Source organism: Sycon ciliatum, chromosome 12 (genome assembly GCF_964019385.1).
Source record: "Sycon ciliatum chromosome 12, ocSycCili1.1, whole genome shotgun sequence".
Classification (NCBI taxonomy): domain Eukaryota; kingdom Metazoa; phylum Porifera; class Calcarea; order Leucosolenida; family Sycettidae; genus Sycon; species Sycon ciliatum.
In genome coordinates, this window is record NC_088654.1 from 26,200,981 (window position 1) to 26,220,589 (window position 19,609).

Genomic DNA, 19,609 nt, shown 5'->3' on the forward strand with positions numbered 1-19,609 from the left:
CGTCTTTCTTCTCTTTCTCATTCTCCTAGCTCTTCCTTCATTCTCCTGGGTGGTTACCAACAGCCAGTGTATGCCGGAGTATGTGGTGTGGCGTGTGTGTGTAAAAAAAGGAATGAAAAAATGGAAAAAATGAAAAATAGGGATTCACTGGCCAGAAAAAGCCACTTCAATCAGCGGTGTGGTGGATACCAGGCTAAAATTAGTGGCGGTCAATTCATCAGCCTTGCAAGCTGTTGAATGGTGTAATCCCAGCACAAACGAATGTGTGCCTGTGTGTGTATGCTCTGTGTCTGGTGTATCCGCTGCACAGGTGCTTACCCAAGCTATCACGGCAGTGTTGCTGCAACAGGTTCTAATGCTGAAGCACGGCCATCCGGTGTCATGTTGAATTCCTCATCGTCATGGTTACCACCAGCCGGCCAACCAGGTCACCAGCACACACCCATGGTGGAAGAAGATGGCACAGGTATGTGAATGTGTATGTCTGTCTGTCTCCTCAATTGGGGTTTGGGCTGGTTCATTCGCTCTGACCCTCTTTCTCACTTGCACGCGCACACTTACACGTACTAGTGTCCTTTGTGTCTGTTTGTCAGTCCGTCTGTTTGTCAGTCCGTCTGTTTGTCAGTCCGTCTGTTTGTCAGTCCGTCTGTTTGTCAGTTCGTCTGTTTGTCAGTCCGTCTGTTTGTCAGTCCGTCTGTTTGTCAGTCCGTCTGTTTGTCAGTCCGTCTGTTTGTCAGTCCATCTGTTTGTCAGTCCGTCTGTTTGTCAGTCCACTTCACCTGGCACTGTCAGTTCATATTCCACTCTCTGCGTGCCCGTCCGTCTGTCTGTCTGTCTGTCTGTCTGTCTACAAAGATAGATAACCGGACCACACAACAGGAGCATGACAGATACTGATAGATTTAGCGTTTGGACGCTTCTATGTCTTCCTGTACTGTGGCCCATCTCGCTATCTATTGTTGTATTTTATGAATCCCTTGACTGGTCCCGTGCTGGTACGTCATCATCTGGATAATCAAGCTTTAGTTGAATTGGCCGTCCGTCCGTCTGTCCGATCTCTCTGTCCGACCTCTCTATGTCCTATCCTGTCTTATCACAATACAATCACTGCCATTTTTTAACTGCTTGATCTCCTAATTTATACTCGGATACTGAGCCAGTAATAAATGTAAAAAAGAGAAGAAACACATGAGAACCAGTTGGCTGAATGTCCCAGTAGCCTGTCAGTGCCGTGCCCTATTATCACACTTTCTGACTGTTTATCATCTTGTTACAGTCATGGATAGTTGCTGCATAACTCGTTCTCACAATTGTGTGTCTTCTCTTTTAACTACTTGATCTCGTAATGGTCGCCCTTGCGGACTCATCAGGGACCCGGAATAATAACACTAATCTACAGTACCGTCGGGTGCCGAAGAACGGAGAGCCGAAGAACGACCAGGCTAGAATTTCATCAAGCACAGCATACCAATGTACACACGGTGACTCAACTGCCCATAGGCTGTAATACATGGAAACAAGAAGGGTCTAGGCTAGGAGGCTGACACCCAGTTCTTCGGCGCCTGACAGTACTATAGGTGCACGCATAAACCTTCTTGAACCAGTTAATATAGTTATCCTTCTTTCTGCTGCTGCTGCTGCTGTGTGTGTGTGCGTGCGTGTGCGTTCAGGGCCTGGTGAAGATTCTGCGGCGGCTGCGTCGTCGGATATTCAAGCAGAACGTCGGCGGCGGGCGTCTGCCTTCAAGCAGCGTATGCTTCGTCAGCAGCAGCAGCTGCAGGAGGGCGGTGAGCAAGAGCAACTTGCATCCTCCGACAACACCGGTGCTCCCGAATTCCCCATCAGCGCCGCGTATTCCGGCTACGGGGAAAACGATCGTAGCAGCAGCGAATCACATCCCAGAAGTCATGCAATGGCTGCAAGAGTTGCTCACGCGGACGCTATGGGGGGCTCAGTGATGATGTCCCCCCGGGTTGATGATGGTGTGCGTGCCGAGCGATCTGTATCGTCGGTACCATGGCAACAGCAGAGTCATCCTGCTGCCGTCACGATGCATGCCGATGGGGAGGTGCACCATGACCACGCGAGTCGGCCGCACGTCCCCAGTGGTGCTGAGCGACACGCTCCACCGCCGAGAGCACCACCGCAGCAGGCACTGCCTCGCTTCCCGGCACCTCCAGCCATGTCACCGTCCATGCCTCCACCTGTGGGGTCTGCACGCATGCAGCTGGCAGCACCGCCGCCTCGCTATCCTCAAGCAAACCAGACCGTGCCGCCGCCACATCACCAGCACCACCACCAGCAGCAACACTCGCTGAGTAGACCCCCTGCTGCATCCGGCGCCGTCCCGCCACTGTCCTTTCCTCCTGGTCAGCCACCGCGGGGGCCATCTCTCGGTGCTCCACCACCTCTTGCTCCACCGTCGTCGTCGGCGACCACCAATCTCTCCGGGCAGCAGTCTTCGTTTCCGCCACCGTCGTCGTTGGCACAGCACACGTTCTCTGCTACGTCGGCATCGCCCGCCTGGGCAGCGTCTGTGCCGGCACCTGGTAATCACCCGCCGCCATGGCAGCACCCACCAGCACACACTGTACCACCATCGCATGGGTTACCGTCATCATCACAATCTTCAGCAATGCCAGCCGGTGTATCTATGTCACCGGTCGTGACCGCTGCTCCGCCACCACACTTAGCGTCCTCCTCCTCCTCCAGCGCTCCCCAGCCTGTGCACGTGCAAACACCAACGGCGGCAGCTGCTGCTCCCGTGACACGGACCCCGCAGATATCCGCAGCGCCCGTGCGCTACGACACGAAGAAAAGCTAGATATACTGACCTGGCATCCTGGGACGACAAAGCCGCCCCCCCCCCCCCCCCCCACACACGCACATGTGCAGGCCATCATGGTGTTGATTGAGGCTAGTCAAGCCATTGTACTTTTTTTGCCAGATGAGAATCCAACCCCTGCATCACAGCTTGCACTGGGAGTAACGCTATGCAAGGGTTGCAGGAGTTGGATTTTATACGCCAATCAAGCTCTATTCAATTATCCCATTGTGTTAAAGTTTGTTTTCAGCAATGATCTGCAGCTGGCTGCTCTTCACTTGTTAGTTGAAAGGTACTGTCGTGTCCTGCCCTTATCACGGAGCCCTGAAAACCGGTTTTTCTGACCTCCCTGTTTGCCGCTGTAAGGAACAGCAACCTCCATTTTTTATTCATTGCAGATGCCATAGGGTTGTGCTTCTGAGTTCTCGTTGTGTTGTTTCAATGTTCCAGAAAGAACGGTCTTCTTGTGGTGTTGTCTCTGCTGCTGGTCTTGCAGTTGCTGATGCAGATGTCAGCGTTGTTGCTACGATAGCGGTTGGTGTTGTGATGTGCAATTTTTTTGCACTTTTAATCTCTCTGGCTGTGCATGGTGGCATCAGGGAGCCAACGGCCACAAAAGACTGTACAATGATGTAGAACCAATCCCACTGCGGGGGGCCTGGCGAGGGTTCGCAAGCTGCACATTCTTGGTGTAGCGGAGTGATCTCGAGCCATTCCCCGTGCGTACACACCAGGGAGTCGGCATTTTACGACTCCCTGGTATACTACGCAAACAAGAGTACATAACCCCCCTGAGTGTGCAACGCCTGATCCAGCTCTGCATAGGGTCTTGGTCGAGCGGAATCGGATCTTTGCGTCATAATACCGTACAAATCTGAGGGGAACCCGGGGAGTCACGGGTACTCTTGGATCAAAAACAATGGTGCCCTGCCTCGAGACCGGCCTTGCACTGGTGTGGAGTGTACGCATGACATCAGAAGATCCGATTCCGCTCGACCAAGACCCTATGCAGAGCTGGATTGGCGTTGCACACTCTGGGGGGTTATGTACTCTTGACGCAAACCACATGCACAGCATGGTGAAGAAGACATCGTGCTGCCCATGACTTGAGTCATGACCGTTCAACTGCATTTTTAAATGTGGGCGTAGCGGCGACGAAAGCATTTAAAAAAATAAAAGAATTACGTAAAAAAAGGAAATCTTGACATCAACAATTAGCTGCTGAGCTATGGGCGAGGGGGGAGATGAGACCAGCTCTTGTGTACACTGTACTTGACAATGACTAAGCATATCATGGTGGTATGCAGGAAAGATCACAACACCTTAAAAGTGTGTGCAGGGGAGCGAGGCACAGGCAAGCACAGCATTGCCATGCAGCCAGTCAGTGTGTTGGCAAGTTATGCCGGTCACAGGGCATTCTGAGAGTATTCTCTGAGCATGAACAAGGAGCTTGCAAGCGTAGGTGCAGCAGTGCACACTCACACATACCCCCCCCCCCCCCACACACACACACGCACACAGCCTACGCTATCCAACACACGGGCAATCGTTAAAGAAGGATTGTACAGTGCTGCGCTAAGCGAATGAACCAAAAACAATAGAAGCCACTGATACTAGTACAGCGCTAGTAGCACCGTACATCTCCGGACTGGAACAGCATACCAGCATACCAGTCATCCACTGGGCTTTGCCATGCTATTCATCACTGTACTGTGGTATGCCAGTCCAAGCCACAGCCATGACTGTGATGGTGATGCACTGCAACGCTGCTCCGTGTGACGTTCACGATTACATCTTACTTCCCGGGAGGCCGGTGTCCGGAGCCGACACCTTGATCAAGCCCTGCACCTCCTTGAAGTGTGGCGCCTTGGAGTCGCCCAGCAGCTCGAACAGAACTGCCTCGCTGGTCGTGACAAACACACCGCTCTGCCTCAGCCTCTGTGCAGCACAAACGGAAAGAAAAGAGAGACGAGGAATTAAGTGTCTCTAAACTGTCCGAGTTCAGTCACTTTAATCACCTCTACACTGTACATTGCACACAGTTTGCTGTAAAATCAGCCATCTTCGCAGCTTTTTTAGTTTTATCTTTCTGGATTCACCGGAGGATGCAGCCAGTGTGTTGATATGGATAGTGCTCAACACCACTGCGGAGGCAGAGCGTAATACACAGTACAACAAGGGTAATCAAGGATTGTTTGTTGCTACTCTGAGTTTCATGCTTACGCAATCAACAGGCCTAGATTCTGTAGGAGTTTGAAATCTACGCAAACCAAACGACCAACAGAAGCGTCTACAATAGTTGTAGGCTGAATTCTTACACTGCAAGTATGAACACATCTTCCTAAGTTACAACATTGAAAATTTGAAATGCATACGAAAAGGGTTATCACAGAATCATGGAACCGACTCTTACAAAATGGCCGGTTTACTATGTACAAAAGAAATGAAAGCCCAACATTCAGTGTCGAGCCAGCAGCTCTGGTTCTTACATCAAACGCCATCATGCGATCGGTGTTGGAGCGAGATGAAGCAGCGTCAGCCACCACGTGTACTGTGTAGCCCATATCAGTCAGGTCCAGTGCTGTTTGCGTCACGCATACGTGAGCCTGCCATGAATGATCACACGGACAATCCAACAAGAACACAGACAGACAGACACACACACACACACACACACACACACACAAATTACCGGTATTTGGTGACGATAACAATGACGAACTCGATCCCGTCAAAAACCCTCCAGTGACCCTCTTCTTAGACACACACACACACACACAAACAGACCCCCCTTCCCAACACACACACACACACACACACACACACGTATACCGCCGCGATATATTATAATTACGTAGCTGTGGTGTACACATTCTTTGTACTTTGATCTCTGGCTACGCATGATGGCATCAGCAAGCCAAACAGCCGCCAAAGACTGATGTCATAAAAAAAATTCCGCCATGGGCTGGGGGATCTCGAGTTGCACACTCTTGGTTATGTACTCTTGCTAGTACTTAGTTAGTAGCTAGCTTAGCTAGCTTGCAACGATACGCGCGATGGCAACACTGCGCGCGCGCACATTGGCCTGCACATGCGCACTGGATGCGAACATGACGCCGAACTAGCTAGAAGCTAGGCTAGGAGAACAAAAGAAAGAACGCTGTTACCGTATGTTGTCAGTTTGTAGTGTTGAAAGCTTTGAGAAAGTAACCAAGTGTTAGTTAGTTTGTCATCCAACTTCTTTATTCAAGCAGAACGGAGGGTCTCAAGGACGCAATTGGATCAAAACAGGAGTAGGAGCTCGATGACAAACCTGGAAACATTTCTCCAGAATCAAAACACAACAGACGAAGAAGTCGTGAACGTCCTCGAGCACATTGATCATAGAGAGGCAGACAAAAAACTTTGAAAAAAGGCTTTACCTGGATTTTTTGTGATACTTTCATACAAGTGCATGTATTGGCATTTCACTCTCACACCTAACACCACTACCTGTAAGGCTGTAGTACAGCCCATGCACGTATTGGTATCTCCCTCACACCTACGCCCCACAGGTATGAATCCAGCTCTTCCACCACCTCCACATGGCACCTTTCCACAGCCTCTACATGGCGCAAGCAACGCTAGCCCATCACGTGACACTGTACACACACTCTGGGTCTTTCTGGTGCTGGCACGGTGTGAGTGGAGTCACATGCTCTCAGCACACAGCTCAGTGTACAGTAGTGTATGCTGTCCCCTGGACTGTTCTGTGTTGTGTTATCCTGTGCTGACACTCCCTGTCAGTGCACCAATGCATTGTGCATTGCAGAAGGCCCGCTGGTGATGGCAGAAATGTATCACCCCGGCTGGTGACAGTACAGTTTTGTAAATCTTGAGTCCGATTTATCACCTTTCTCACCTCCAGCCTAACTTAGAGCTGTACCTTGCAGACAGCAGATCATTACAAGTCAGTGTTGTTTGCTGATAGCACGGAAGTGCATGGAACTCAGACAGTTTTAAATTTAGGCACCGGTTTACCTATCTCTAGCTGCAGGCGACATCGTATGTGAATATGGGACTTTCCCTTACAATTTTAGTAGCATATAAGGTATACTCAGTATTCCTAGGGAGGAGATGCTTTGGTGGAATACTCACCGATGTAAAGTTGTGCAGTGGCGAGCAGCAGTAAACACTTCTTAAAACAACTTTCTCTGGCAACCATCTCCTCTAGGATGTAGCTACGGTCAGCACAGGAGGTAAGGTTACGGGTACTACCCCCCTCCCCCCCCCCTCCCGGTCCACAATAGAGCGGCGGGAGACAGACAATGTCAGTTTGGGCCATACCTGGCCTTTGAGTTCAGACGAGCTATTGCTGTCCCCGTAGATAATTATATAGATTGTCAGATGGTTGTTTTACAGTGCCCATGTTTAGGTTGTGCAATTATTCCTGCCCTTCGACTTCAAATTTAAAAGTCCGAAGCAGTCAACATCTCCATTGTTTACCGTCGGAATTTCCTCCAGTTGCTCTTCGCACTGACCTCAATTCCAAAGAGAACGACCGTCTTCCTCTCGGCTCTCGTTTGCAGGAACTCGGTGACCTCGGGCACGACCATGGAGAACTTTGTCTTCTCGGCGCGCACGGCCGCTTTGGAGATGTCAATGTCCACTACGGTACGGCCAAGACCTAGAAACAATACCCCACCGGGGTGAACACGGAAACGAGGGAATAGTGTATAGACGGTACTCGATGGCCATGTGACAGGATCCATTTCACCCATAATATGGAAGGGAAAGCTAGCTTGATCATCTATACTTCGCGAGACGTATTGCTGGCAAGATCCTTACACAAGTGAAACGTGTACTGCTACTGTCTAGGCACTGTCACATGACTATTGAATACCTCTTAAGAGGAATTGGGGACATCCATACCAGGGCACAATGACAATTGAAAACCATCCCTACACGGGCAGTCAACTCTGGACGTCGTTCATGTATGTACAGATCATTGAACCAAGTGTCCCTGCAGTGTGCTCGTGAAGGCAGTGCTGAAATGTTCTGATGAACTTCCCAGCATGCAGTGTCTCTCTCACCTTTTGGATACTGTGCATCACAGCGGGCAATGACCATAGGAGGCAGCAGTGCGTCATGTGTATTGAGTGAATCAGGAGAGAAAGAGAGAGAGAGAGAGAGAGAGAGAGAGACACACACACACACACACACACACACACACACACACACACACACACACACACACACACACACACACACACACACATACACACACACACACAGGTGTGCGGGCAAAGAAGAAGACAAATGGTCAGGCAGACACACATAGATACAATCTCTAAGGCCTCTGTGATGGAGGAGTGGACAGGAGAAGACTAAACGCGAAGCATCAGTGAAACTGCTCAACACGAATAGAAGCAGGCCCAAAGAAAGGTTCAACCTTGAGTTCGTCGTACTAACAGCTGTGTGATATACACTGCATGCACGTACTCTCTTCAGTTTCTGTCAAAATGAAACCCAGCAGTTTAAGCATCACAGCTATCTTACCTGTTCAGTAACAATGAGTGGAATCTCCAGAGCAGCGGCTGCGGATGTCTGCACCGCAGTGAGACAGCAAACAACAAGCACGAAAACAACAAGAATGGGCAATAATGGACAACAGACAATGAACAATCAACAATGAACATTGAACTACAGCAATACGAGGCACAAGAATGAAGGTGAGATTTATTTCCCGTAGCCATGGGCGCTCAGCAAGCCGACAAAGCACACACATATTCTTGCATGTTCAGTTTTCCCATGTGGTGTACTGTATTGTCAGTAATGGCGAGTAAGCATGCCAGCCTCAGTAGGGTTGGAGAATGAGAGCTAGAGGAGATTCCTCAACGATCTTGGGCCTTAAAGGCGATAAGATTCTAGACCCAAACCGCATGTTCTAGCCCCTTAGGACACCCAGACCCAAATCCTCCGTGTAACCCCTGGGACACCCAGACGGACCCCATACCTGGGACACCCAGACCGGACCCCATACCCCACCCCTGGAACCCCATACCCCTGGGACACCCAGACCATCTACCCAGGTGTGTGTTAATATGTACACTAACTGTCAATCATACAGTATTGTCCGTCACCGGAGAACTGGGGGTCAGCCTCGTAGCCTAGGCCGTTCTTATTTTCATGTACCACAGTCTATGCATAGTTGAGTCACCATGTATACATTGGTATGCTGTGCTTGGTGAAATTCTAGCCTGCTCGCTCTTCGGCGCTACGTTTTTCGGTACCCAACAGTACTCTATGGCTCTGCAGGTATTTCCGGTCACCAGCAGGTGTTGTACAAATTATACTTTATCCAAAAAAAGACTGAAAACGTGTTTTTTTAAATTACGTCTAGTCTATGCAGCCTCAAATCAGTACGTTGTATCCGACTCTACAGTAAAGCATATCCACTGAACGTTATACTGAAGTTCACTGTACACGTGAATGCAATGGCGAATGCCTGCCTGCGTGACGTACCAGTCTCTGCGAAACCGTGGTGATCTCGTCAAAGTAGCGAATGCTGGGCTTGAACTTTTCCTGCATGTCGCACAGGAAGAACATGCAGCCGGACTGCTGGAGGCGTCCTGTTGCGCGTGCTGCCATTGCCATCTTATCCGTGGGGTAGTGTCGGCAGAGCTTAGACGAGCAATACACCACACTATCCTGAGTACAAGTTAGTCAAGCACCCAGGTAAGGTCAATTGACGAACAAGGAAATGACGACTTTCTCTGTTTCAACCTTCAGCTGATGAGCCTGATGATCAGGCCACATGTGCACATGCACAGCCGGCCAGGAAGCCAACTAACTAACTTTTTGTAGTATTTTTTCAAAAATCCAAATTTCTTGAGTGACGTGGTGTTGACGTAATGCATACTGTATGCTTGCAACAGGAGTAGTAAAATAACGGCGCAGTAGGAAGCTTGGTGGCGTGTTTCTGGGGAGTCCGGAGTTGAGGGGAGGTCACCTGGAAAATCTCCTACCACATGTACCATGTGTACCATGTGTAGATCTACTGGATAGGCGTCCCTCCTATGGCCTATGTCCCTTTCAAAGCCTTTGTATGTAGGCTTGTAAGTAATACTAATAGTTGTAGCGCCGCAGCACGTCAGTAGAAGCTAGCTAGCTGTGTGGCGTGAGGAACGATTTGCATTTTCCATTCTGACCAGTCATACAGAACTATTACTTCGGAAGTCTAGCAGCTGAAGCTGGAGGGCTGTGGCCCAGTTTGATTTGCATTCGGAGCAGGCAGAGGGTACTGTAGTAACTGCATCGAAGAAGTAACAGTTTCTTGTGTTTGAAGTAGTAGTGGTCGGTTCATCTTCTCTTCGGACAGCGGGACAGTCGACAGTCGAGAGAAGCACAGTGCGCTGGCTTCGAATCCCTGCCCACGATATCGTTACGAGAGCTGTAGCGACTAGGAACGACCCATTGCCTGGAAGGGTGCTGCCTTGCACATCGTCGACATCGACGGTCCGGACCGTGGATCATCCCGCTAAACTCAACCTGCACTTGCAGCGTCCTGCACACGAGCTGTGTGTAGCGGGTACTGCGGTGATTCTAGCTGCGGAAGCTGGGCCGTTGGAGGCCCTACTAGTAGCGGTAGGTCAATGGTGCCATAGGCGAAGTACAGTGCAGTGCAGTGGGTGTTCCAGTCACGCTGCTAATAGTAATACTAGTCCAAATCATTATGAGATTCCCCAGATAGGCTCAGGCGTTTGGGAAATTCCGAAGTATATCACAGTTGGAAGTTGGCTGAGCACCCTATGTACTATGTGCTAAAGCGACGATGCCAATCAATCAAATAATTATTATTCCCACGTCTGCATGAGCAATCGGAAAGCCCCCAGGCTATGAATAGAGAATGCGTCCTGGATATGCCCTGCCCTGCCTCCCCCCCCCCCCCCCCCCCATCCCAGTGACTTCCCAATCAAAGATGTGCATGAGTGCCATGTGCCTCCATATGCACCTCTCCATGGTTGGTATGGATACATGCCATCATGCCCCTCCACTTCCGCAATGTAGGTGTATGGATACTTGCAAGAGTTCTTTCAGAGGTTGTTATCCATTGTGTAGCAGTTACTACGGATACCAAAAGTACATAACCCCCCAGAGTGTGCAACGCCTGATCCAGCTCTGCATAGGGTCTTGGTCGAGCGTAGTCTCTCGTGGTAGGGCACCGTTATTTGTGATCCGAGAGTCCCCGCGACTCCCCGGGTTCCCCTCAGATGTGTACGGTATTATGGCGCAGAGAACCGATTACGCTCGACCAAGACCCTATGCAGAGCTGGATCAGGCGTTGCACACTCTGGGGGGTTATGTACTCTTGCTGATACCGATCATATCCTGAGACTGTCCCATGCAGGTTGCATGCCTCGGCCACGCAGGGTCGGGCAATGGACCTTATGCCATTTGTACAGATCCACGAAATCCCGCAGAATCCCGTAGACCCGGTAGGGTGTTGAATGTGCAGGACCCTACTGTGTTTTCTGCTATTTCCACTAAGAAATGGGGCCTGAAGGCATTTCATACGAAACCTTTTTCTGACAAAGATCTAGCTAGTCATTAGTTCTAACCAAAGTGAAGAAGCTGGAAAAGCGATTGCTGGTCATTGAATTATGACGCTAAAACGGTCAAATGCGCATGCATAGCACACAATGAACACCCTACCGGGTCTACGGGATTCTACGGGATTTCGTGGATCTGTAAAAATGGCATAAGGTCGATTGTCCAAGCATTGACTGGATGCGGTCTGATGTAATGAATTACTAACCATAATGATCATAAAACAGTCGAGGGAGTTGAAAATGGGGAATTGATTAGAAAAACTTGAACAGTCATTGGTTACCATTTTGATGCTTTTTGCAGCACACCGAATTCAAGTTTACCATGCTCGCATGCAATTTTGTTTGTTGAATGGCTTGTTGTATAATACCTTTCACAGGTGATACAGACAGCACACACACGGAGCAGGTCAGTTACCAGGTAAACAGTGCGACCAGCGGCATTCACGCCTCAAGTGTATAATCTGACGCGGCGCCGCTGTCAGTGAACACTGTGAGCGTGATCCTGTGACTGAGCTGCCATGGAGCACCCACCGTTGAATGCAGTGGCCGCCATCGTCCGCCGGAAGGAACCAAACACACGGCTAGCCAGCACCAGCAAGTACTTGGCGAAGGTAATGTGATACTGTGGTACCTATGAGATGTGGTGATGTGTATGTTAACCGGGAGACTCGTGACAGAAATATACAGGCAGGCAGGAAAGCAGGCAGACAGACAGACAGACAGACAGACAGACAGACAGACAGACAGACAGACAGACAGACAGACAGACAGACAGACAGACAGAAAGACAGAAAGACAGAAAGACAGACAGACAGACAGACAGACAGACAGACAGACAGACAGACAGACAGACAGACAGACAGACAGACAGACAGACAATGCAACGGAAGAAAGCCGGACCACACATGTATATCCAGCTTTTGCCGAGATAGGCAGCCAGATAGAGACTGAGGGATAGAGCATGCGGACAAGGGGGAGGAGGAGGAGAGAGACAGGAAAGAAAAAAATGCGAGTCTGGCAAAGAGAGGGAGAGTTTGATTTTGATACTGGGAAGCTCAGTAACTTCTTACATGTGTATGCAGTCGATCACTGCAGTATGCGGTGCTGCTCAATGAAATCTGATCGAGTGAGTCAGCGTTGCGCCCTGCACCAGTTCACACATCCCAGTGTGTGCAGATCTAGCGCTGCACAGTACCCGGCGCATACTCGACTCACACGGGGGGAGGGGGATTTCATCGAGCAGCACTTTACATGATCTACCATAAAGCTACGTGTTCGGAATTTCAGTGAAACCTGTCAAGAGACATTTAAAATGTGGTCTCTGTTACCAGGTGGTCTCCGTATCCAGCGTCATTTGACTGGAAATAGCATGCCTTAATCCTGGTTGCAGTGGTCTTCTAGGACAGGTGGTAACCTTGTCCGAGTGGTCTCCTTGACAGCTTTTACTGTACACGAAAACAAGTGTGCGTTTTGAGCATGGTTGTGTCAAGCTTGACTAGGCTCCAGCAGATAGATCCATATCATACTTGTATTGTGTAGCCGCTATTCTCTCTTCCTCCAACCCCTGCTCCACCATTCTTCTCCGTTCAGGATTATGACATCGTCCTAGTTCGAGGACAGTCAGATCAAGAAGAAGGCCCGGGATCCAGCGGCAATGCCAAGCCGTCAAAGTCCTCATTGTTCCTGCCTCTCGGTGCTGTGAAGTTTGGTGAGGATAGCGGTGCTAGTATCATGAAAGGAATGTACAATTGGACAAAGGGAGTTGCTGCGTCGGCGTTTCCACAACACGCCAATCCGCCGGGTCTGCAAGGTCAGTCGGTGTGTGTGTGTGGGGGGGGGGGGGGGTATGTGTGTGTGAGTGCTAGGTTAGCTGGTTTTGTCATCATTTCATTCCTCTGCAGTCACTTATTAACCCCCCCCCCCCTCAGACAGGCAGACACTTTAGACGTTCAGGTCCCATCACGGGGCGATAACGTTAGTAGCAACACTACAACAGTAGCCATAGCAACGTGTGCTGCGATTGCACCACTCAACAGTAGCCATAGCAACGTGTGCTGGGATTGCACCACTCAACAATAGCCATAGCAACGTGTGCTGGGATTGCACCACTCAACAGCAGATTGCAAGTCTGAAGAATTGACCACCACTGTTTAGCCTGGTCTGCACTGTACAGCGTTTGGAAGTGGAGTTTCTGGCCAGTAGGTCCAAGCTGATGCACTCCCACCCCTCTCATACACAAATTTATACCGGCACCTCCCCTGCATTACTCAAGGAATGACATCATCGTGTGGCCTGTGCTGAGAGCATGAGTAACGATAGGTAACTGACCATCGCTGCATTCACGTTCCTGCTCTCTGATTGTCTGTGTCTGTATAGCACGTCGAGCCGTGTTCCTGGGCACATTCTGCCGTGACATCTGGATGGCGAGGACGGGTCATCGCTCCAGTGCCCCCGCTCACCAGGTTCAGACTAATCTGCTCTATCTGATTGTCACGACGAAAGAAGGTCAGATTTGTCGCACGTTCTCCAATGGCTGTGGAGTTGTATGCTCCACCACATGTTAATTTGTTCCATAGCAGTATGTCGACCTTCCTTTTACGCCCCTCCTAACCCGTATTTGCAGTGGCCACCGGTTTTCACAGCATTTCCAGTTTTAGTCTACAGGGCACTCAATTTTCTGACCTCCACATGCGTACCGGTCCACTATACCTGTAATCTTCTGCTGGCAGCGCCACAGTCATGCACTGTCCGTGTGAAAATATCAGAAACGCCGGAAGGTATTATAGGACGGTGCAGCCAGGCATCAGAGGTTCCCCTCTTGGGTTATCCCCTGAAAAATTCCATAATTAAGAAGCCGAAATCACGTGCCGCTTGCTTTCAGTTTTGTCATCGCCATCCGTTTGTCGGTTTGCTGTCATAGTTATCGTGTCGTTACCGTTAGGCACAGCATCTGCCACTGAGTTTACCTGGTGTTAGCAGCCGTCGTGAGTTCCCTTTGGGAACGGACACCATAATTTACTCTTTAAAAAACAACTTATCGTTATTGTCGCCATTGTCGTTGTTGTTGATGCTTTTCTTACTGGTCTGTGTGTGTTCTCCATTTCCAGAGTCTGCATTCATGGACGCATTGCCTGCTAACAATCACACGCCGGTGTTTGGGTGCTATCAGTCCGTGCTACAGGCATCCTACGCCGAGGAGAACAGTCCGTTTGACACGTTGAACAGTAGCATGTTGGCTGCTGTGGATAAGTAAGGGGCATGGATAGAGAGGCTGCATTGTAACGTGCTGCTGCTGGGGTGTGAGAAGTGCAAACAGGCCAAAGAGAGCTGTTTAGAGTAAGGTGATTTCCTTGGCGTTTTTTTAATGATTTCCTGATAGGCGGATCTGATTAGCTTCCCGGCATATTTTGACCTAAGAAAACTCAGATCCCAACCATGCAAGGGCTTTTAAGCTTACGTCCATCTCCAAACCTGCGTCCACGGAGAATGCATGGTAGGATAAACACTGAATGTAAGAAATTGTTTTCCTCTCTTTCATTGCAGATACTTACGAGAACAGCACATGTTACCCAACGCACTGGCGATGCTCTTGCAACCGTCCGTACAGCAACGTTTGCGCTGTGCCGCCTGCAATCCTCATTACAGAGTCATGCCGAGTCTGAACACGGAGCATGAGGAGCAGGATGATGATGGTACGTGTGTGTGTGTGGGGGGGGGGGGGGCAGAAGGCAGAAGACGACTCTGAGCATTGGCTCATGGAATGTTCGCTCTCTTGTGGAGAGTGATGGACCAGTTCAGACGGCAGCCGTGAGAGGAATTGTTTCCGACTCGTGGATTCCAAATCCATAGCTGCCGAAGATGGCTCTCTCGTCGTGCCGATTGAACATGGTCCATCAGTGATTTCTTGGCAGACTGCCGACTTTCTGCCGTCGCTCGTCGTTTCCATGTTGTCGGCCCCGCAAGGGGACACGTGACCGTAATGGCAGTGTTTACCAGGTACCAAGTACCAGGTGTGTGTGTGTGGGGGGGGGGGTATGTATGTGTGTGTGTGGGGGGGGGGGGGGTTGCGTGTGTGTGTGTGTGCGTGTGCGTGTGTGTGCGTGTGTGCGTGTGAGCGTGTGTGTATGTGGTGTGTGTGGTGGGGTGGGGGTGGGGAGTGTGTATATGTGTGTATATGGATGTGTGTGTGTGCACAGCAAAAGTTGCTATAGTTTCTGCTGCAGCAGTGCTATCGTCTGAATGTGGGTGCCTTGTTTGTGCGTTTGACGTGCACAGATGCGGAAGCCGTCAACAAGAAACGTGCTAATCACGTGCGTCAGTTTCCTACAGACGTCGCCGACATCCACGTTGTCAACCCTCTGCTCAGTAATGGCGTTCAGTATCATGATCGGGTTAGTGCACTGTGCTGTGTGTGCTGTGTGTGCTGTGTGTGCTGGTTTGTGTCCTACAACCACAGTAAAACCTGTCAAGACGACCACTCGGACAAGGCGATCACCTGTCCTAGAAGACCACTGCAACCAGGACCAAGGGATGCTATTTCCAGTCGAATGACCCTGGATAAGGAGACCACCTGGTAACAGAGACCACATTTTTGAAGGTCCCTTGAGCGGTCGTCTTACACAGGTTTCACTGTACTGCAGAGCTTAGTACTAGTAGTATGTGGGCGACTGCATTCCCCAGGACGGAGGCACTCCCCCCCCCCCCCCCCCGGGGAGGGTAGCTCTATTTCCCCATGAGGGTGGATCTGTTCCCCAGGTCTTACACCCAGGATGGTACGTCATTTTCTGGAGTGTAAGCCACACTTTAAACACTCATAACTCACCCACAAATCATCCTGAGCCGGCGGCTTAGACTACGATGGTCAAACGAGCATTGAAATGCATGGTATATGTCTGAAGTTCGTGACCAAAAATATGGGTGCAGCATAGTCCGGAAAATACGGTACTGTAATTTACCGGTTATAAGTCGACCTCTTACGATTAAGAATCGAAGGAGAAAAGATGGGGGTCGACTTACAGCTGGTATTCGACTTATAACCGGGAACTACCGGTATCCTCCAAAAATGACCTGCGCTGCATGCACTAGTGTACCGTGTGTCGCATTGTTGCCAGTTTAGTTGCCTTTTTTCCAGGATTTGGACGTTTCACCCTCCAATTCGGAGTGTGTTGTATGATTCGTTGACGTGTCGGTAGCAGGGAGTGGTAACCTGGGCAGCCTTGCTTGGTTGCGTGAAAACTTTATAAAAAAAACGAAATAAGACATCCAGATACGGGGTCGAGATATAACCGGGGTTGACTTATAACCGGTAAAATAGTGTAACACAATTCTGAAGGGGATGTCCATAGTCCACTATACCCATAGTATGCAATGTTTTTTTATCCATAGTACGCTATATCCATAGTACACAATATCCATAGTACACTATATCCAGTGTACTCTGTACTAAAGTGTTCAAGTCACTGTATGTATGCTGTGCTGGCTGTACTGCAGGTTGAGCATGTGGTGGTGAACAGGTTCTATGGCAAAGGAGAGCCGGACTACAGCAAGGTGTGTGTGCCTGGACAGCCCTATTGGCATGTAGACGTAGAGGAGCTGGCCAACACCAGTGCTAGCCGTGTGGAGCTCATCCTGGATGAAGACGGTGGAGAAGAAGCCGAAGTGTAAGTTACATATATACTGCCACTGTTGCTTCTGCTGATGCCGGTGCTGATGCTTGGGACGTGAAGCTCGTTTGGGGAGAATTCTACTATGCACTTTCTTCTGCATAGCTTTACACGTCTGTCAGTCCACCCATCAATCCATCCACCCATTTAACCATACATTCATCCAGCCACCCATCCATCCATCCATCCATCCATCAGTCCACCCATCCATCCATCCAGCCAGCCGTCCGTCCGTCCGTCCGTCCGTCCGTCCGTCCGTCCGTCCGTCCGTCCGTCCGTCCGTCCGTCCGTCCGTCCGTCCGTCCGTCCGTCCGTCCGTCCGTCCGCCCGTCCATCCATCCATCCATCCATCCATCCACCCATTCATCCACCCACCCACCCACCCATTTGCTCCGTGTTGTGTTCTGGTACCGTGCGATATACATAGGGTTTTTCGTTGATGTCTACTGTGCGTATGTGTACTGTGTACTGTGTGTATGTGTGCTGTGTACTGTGTGTATGTGTGCTGTGTACTGTGTGTATGTGTGCTGTGTACTGTGTGTATGTGTGCTGTGTACTGTGTGTATGTGTGCTGTGTACTGTGTGTATGTGTGCTGTGTACTGTGTGTATGTGTGCTGTGTACTGTGTGTATGTGTGCTGTGTTTCTGAACAGAACGGCACTGGACTGGGTGGATGAGTTCCCGCTGCACTGTGCTGCCATCGATGGCCACGTCTCCAGCATTCTATCTCTGCTGCAACAGGGCAAGGATGCCAATCAGCTGGATAGCGATACTTGGACACCACTACACTACGCATGCTGGTAAGCTACTACCATTTTCCCGATTATGCGTCGCATTCGATGATAAGTCGCGCCCCTGTTTTCAGGTTTGAGCCATAAAATGGTTCAGTATATTCACATTAGGTAGGACGTCATGCTTGATTGTAAGTCACACCCTCTTCTTTGCCATTGAAGTTTAGTGACAAAAGGTGCGACTTATATCCGAGGAAATATGGTAGTAAAAAGCAGAGTCGTTGCAGACCAGTCACACCTCTCCCGATGTGTATACCACAGTGTCTTGTATTAAAGCCTATCTCATGTAGAAGCCTGTTTTGAGTAGAAGCCTGATTTTCAAGATACTCTGTCGGCACATAAGCCTGGTTTTGGTGTTGACACATATAGAAATACCTGGTTTGAATAGAAGCCTTTTGTGAATATAAGCCTAGCCCTGACATCGGCTTCCACAGGAATAAGCCCGGCTTTAGTACGCGACATTACGGTACCGCTATCACAGTTAAAGTTTCTAGCACCCTCCAGAATATGTTCCTTGATACCCTCCTCAGCACAATTTTGTCTGACGATTGTCCCAATTGCCATGACACCCGGTGTGTGTATGCAGGAATGGACAGACGGCAGCGGCTAAGGCACTCATCGAAACGGGAAGTGCGTCGCCGATGAAAGCGTGAGTACCGCTAGCAACAATTCTTGCACGGAGAACGCCGCCATTAATTTTCTGTATGGCAAGCAACATGTCTGAGGGGTTTTGCACACACCAGTAGTGTTGGTGAGATCCGTAGAAACTTGCTTTATATGAGAGTCTTAAAAGCGTTGGCTTTGTCACATCTTAGACTGCAGGTGAAACTGTACATGCATGTATGTTTGTGCATGTGTTTGTATGTGTGTGTTGTGTGTGTGTGTGTGTTTGTGTGTGTGTGTGTGTATGTGTGTTTGTGCACGTGTAAGGTGCACAATGTTCCGCCTACCTTCTTTCTTGCCCCTTGTCATGTTCGTGTTCACGCTCTATATGTGGTGAGTACAGGAACGAGAACGGAGCAACCGCCCTGCACCTGGCTGCGAGTAACGGGCGTGCCGAGGTGTCTCACGTCCTCATCAACACCTCAAGCGTGGACACGCAGGCGCGTGACAAGGAGGGCCGCACGGCTCTGGACCTGTGCCGGGAACGTCGTCAGAACGACTGGGAAGTAGTGGCCATGCTTATACGCGGAGAGCATGTAAGATAATGGGTACTTGTTTAACTGTTTCTCTATGTATCCGTTGATTGCATAGAAAGCTGGCTCAACTCAGTTCAGTCACGCACGTGTCTCTGGTTCAACTCGGTGCAGTCACGCACATGTCTAAGTTACTCTAGAGGTTATGCACACTACATCATTGTACATGTGCATAAACATCATCGCATGTGCAAATCACATCATTGTGCAGTCGACCTACCCTTATAACGATATTTGCGTCAGACCAAGAAATATTGTTATAAGGGTAATATTGTTATAGGGGTAACTGGTTCATTTCATACACATATGTCATAATGCATGGATTTTGTTCATTTTTTACACTCTTCATAGCATAAAAAACTGACATACATGCACATTATGTACACAGCAAGGTGCTCACTGGTGCCCCTCGTCATGTCCCAGCGACTTATCAAGTGAAGCTTGCCCTACCTGGATAGTGGGCTCTACATCTTCCCTGCTAGATAGTGTTACAAAATGGAAAATGTTGATTGATCAGCCCATTTTATATCGTTATAGGGGTAAT

The 19,609-nt window shown here is 49.7% G+C and overlaps 3 protein-coding genes across 3 annotated transcripts in view; 2 read left to right on the forward strand and 1 right to left on the reverse strand.

The window, feature by feature from the left end:
- The window catches only part of LOC135828084 (uncharacterized), a 12,285-nt gene extending 8,932 nt beyond the window's left edge, over nucleotides 1–3,353 (forward strand). Inside the window, exons 9-10 of the mRNA XM_065340517.1 lie at nucleotides 311–466; nucleotides 1,671–3,353. Of these exons, the coding sequence (XP_065196589.1) occupies nucleotides 311–466; nucleotides 1,671–2,824 (1,310 nt within the window). The 3' untranslated portion in view covers nucleotides 2,825–3,353. The remainder of the gene's footprint in view (nucleotides 1–310; nucleotides 467–1,670) is intronic.
- Nucleotides 3,354–3,914: 561 nt separating this feature from the next.
- LOC135827858 (isochorismatase domain-containing protein 1-like) lies at nucleotides 3,915–9,642 on the reverse strand. The gene is made up of 6 exons (XM_065340290.1): nucleotides 9,329–9,642; nucleotides 8,363–8,410; nucleotides 7,897–7,906; nucleotides 7,345–7,490; nucleotides 5,314–5,430; nucleotides 3,915–4,762 (listed from the first exon to the last, which is right to left on the reverse strand). Exons 1-6 carry the CDS (start codon nucleotides 9,458–9,460, stop codon nucleotides 4,613–4,615), a joined length of 603 nt encoding a protein of 200 aa, XP_065196362.1. The 5' UTR covers nucleotides 9,461–9,642; the 3' UTR covers nucleotides 3,915–4,612.
- A 306-nt stretch (nucleotides 9,643–9,948) lies between these two features.
- LOC135828514 (krev interaction trapped protein 1-like) overlaps nucleotides 9,949–19,609 on the forward strand; it is a 29,224-nt gene continuing 19,563 nt past the window's right edge. The window contains exons 1-11 of the mRNA XM_065340958.1: nucleotides 9,949–10,450; nucleotides 11,793–12,026; nucleotides 13,006–13,225; nucleotides 13,792–13,920; nucleotides 14,523–14,664; nucleotides 14,959–15,107; nucleotides 15,691–15,806; nucleotides 16,906–17,075; nucleotides 17,732–17,878; nucleotides 18,456–18,518; nucleotides 18,876–19,068. Coding sequence (XP_065197030.1) covers nucleotides 11,934–12,026; nucleotides 13,006–13,225; nucleotides 13,792–13,920; nucleotides 14,523–14,664; nucleotides 14,959–15,107; nucleotides 15,691–15,806; nucleotides 16,906–17,075; nucleotides 17,732–17,878; nucleotides 18,456–18,518; nucleotides 18,876–19,068 — 1,422 coding nt within the window. The 5' untranslated portion in view covers nucleotides 9,949–10,450; nucleotides 11,793–11,933. The remainder of the gene's footprint in view (nucleotides 10,451–11,792; nucleotides 12,027–13,005; nucleotides 13,226–13,791; nucleotides 13,921–14,522; nucleotides 14,665–14,958; nucleotides 15,108–15,690; nucleotides 15,807–16,905; nucleotides 17,076–17,731; nucleotides 17,879–18,455; nucleotides 18,519–18,875; nucleotides 19,069–19,609) is intronic.

Excerpts from the sequence above, each read along its gene's own strand:
- LOC135827858 (XM_065340290.1), bottom strand. The coding sequence starts at position 9,460 with ATGGCAATGGCAGCACGCGCAACAGGACGCCTCCAGCAGTCCGGCTGC. Across the intron at positions 8,411-9,328 it reads CCACGGTTTCGCAGAGACTG|ACATCCGCAGCCGCTGCTCT; the intron begins GTACGTCACGCA and ends ACTGCGGTGCAG. Across the intron at positions 5,431-7,344 it reads TCGTTCTCTTTGGAATTGAG|GCTCACGTATGCGTGACGCA; the intron begins GTCAGTGCGAAG and ends CATTCATGGCAG.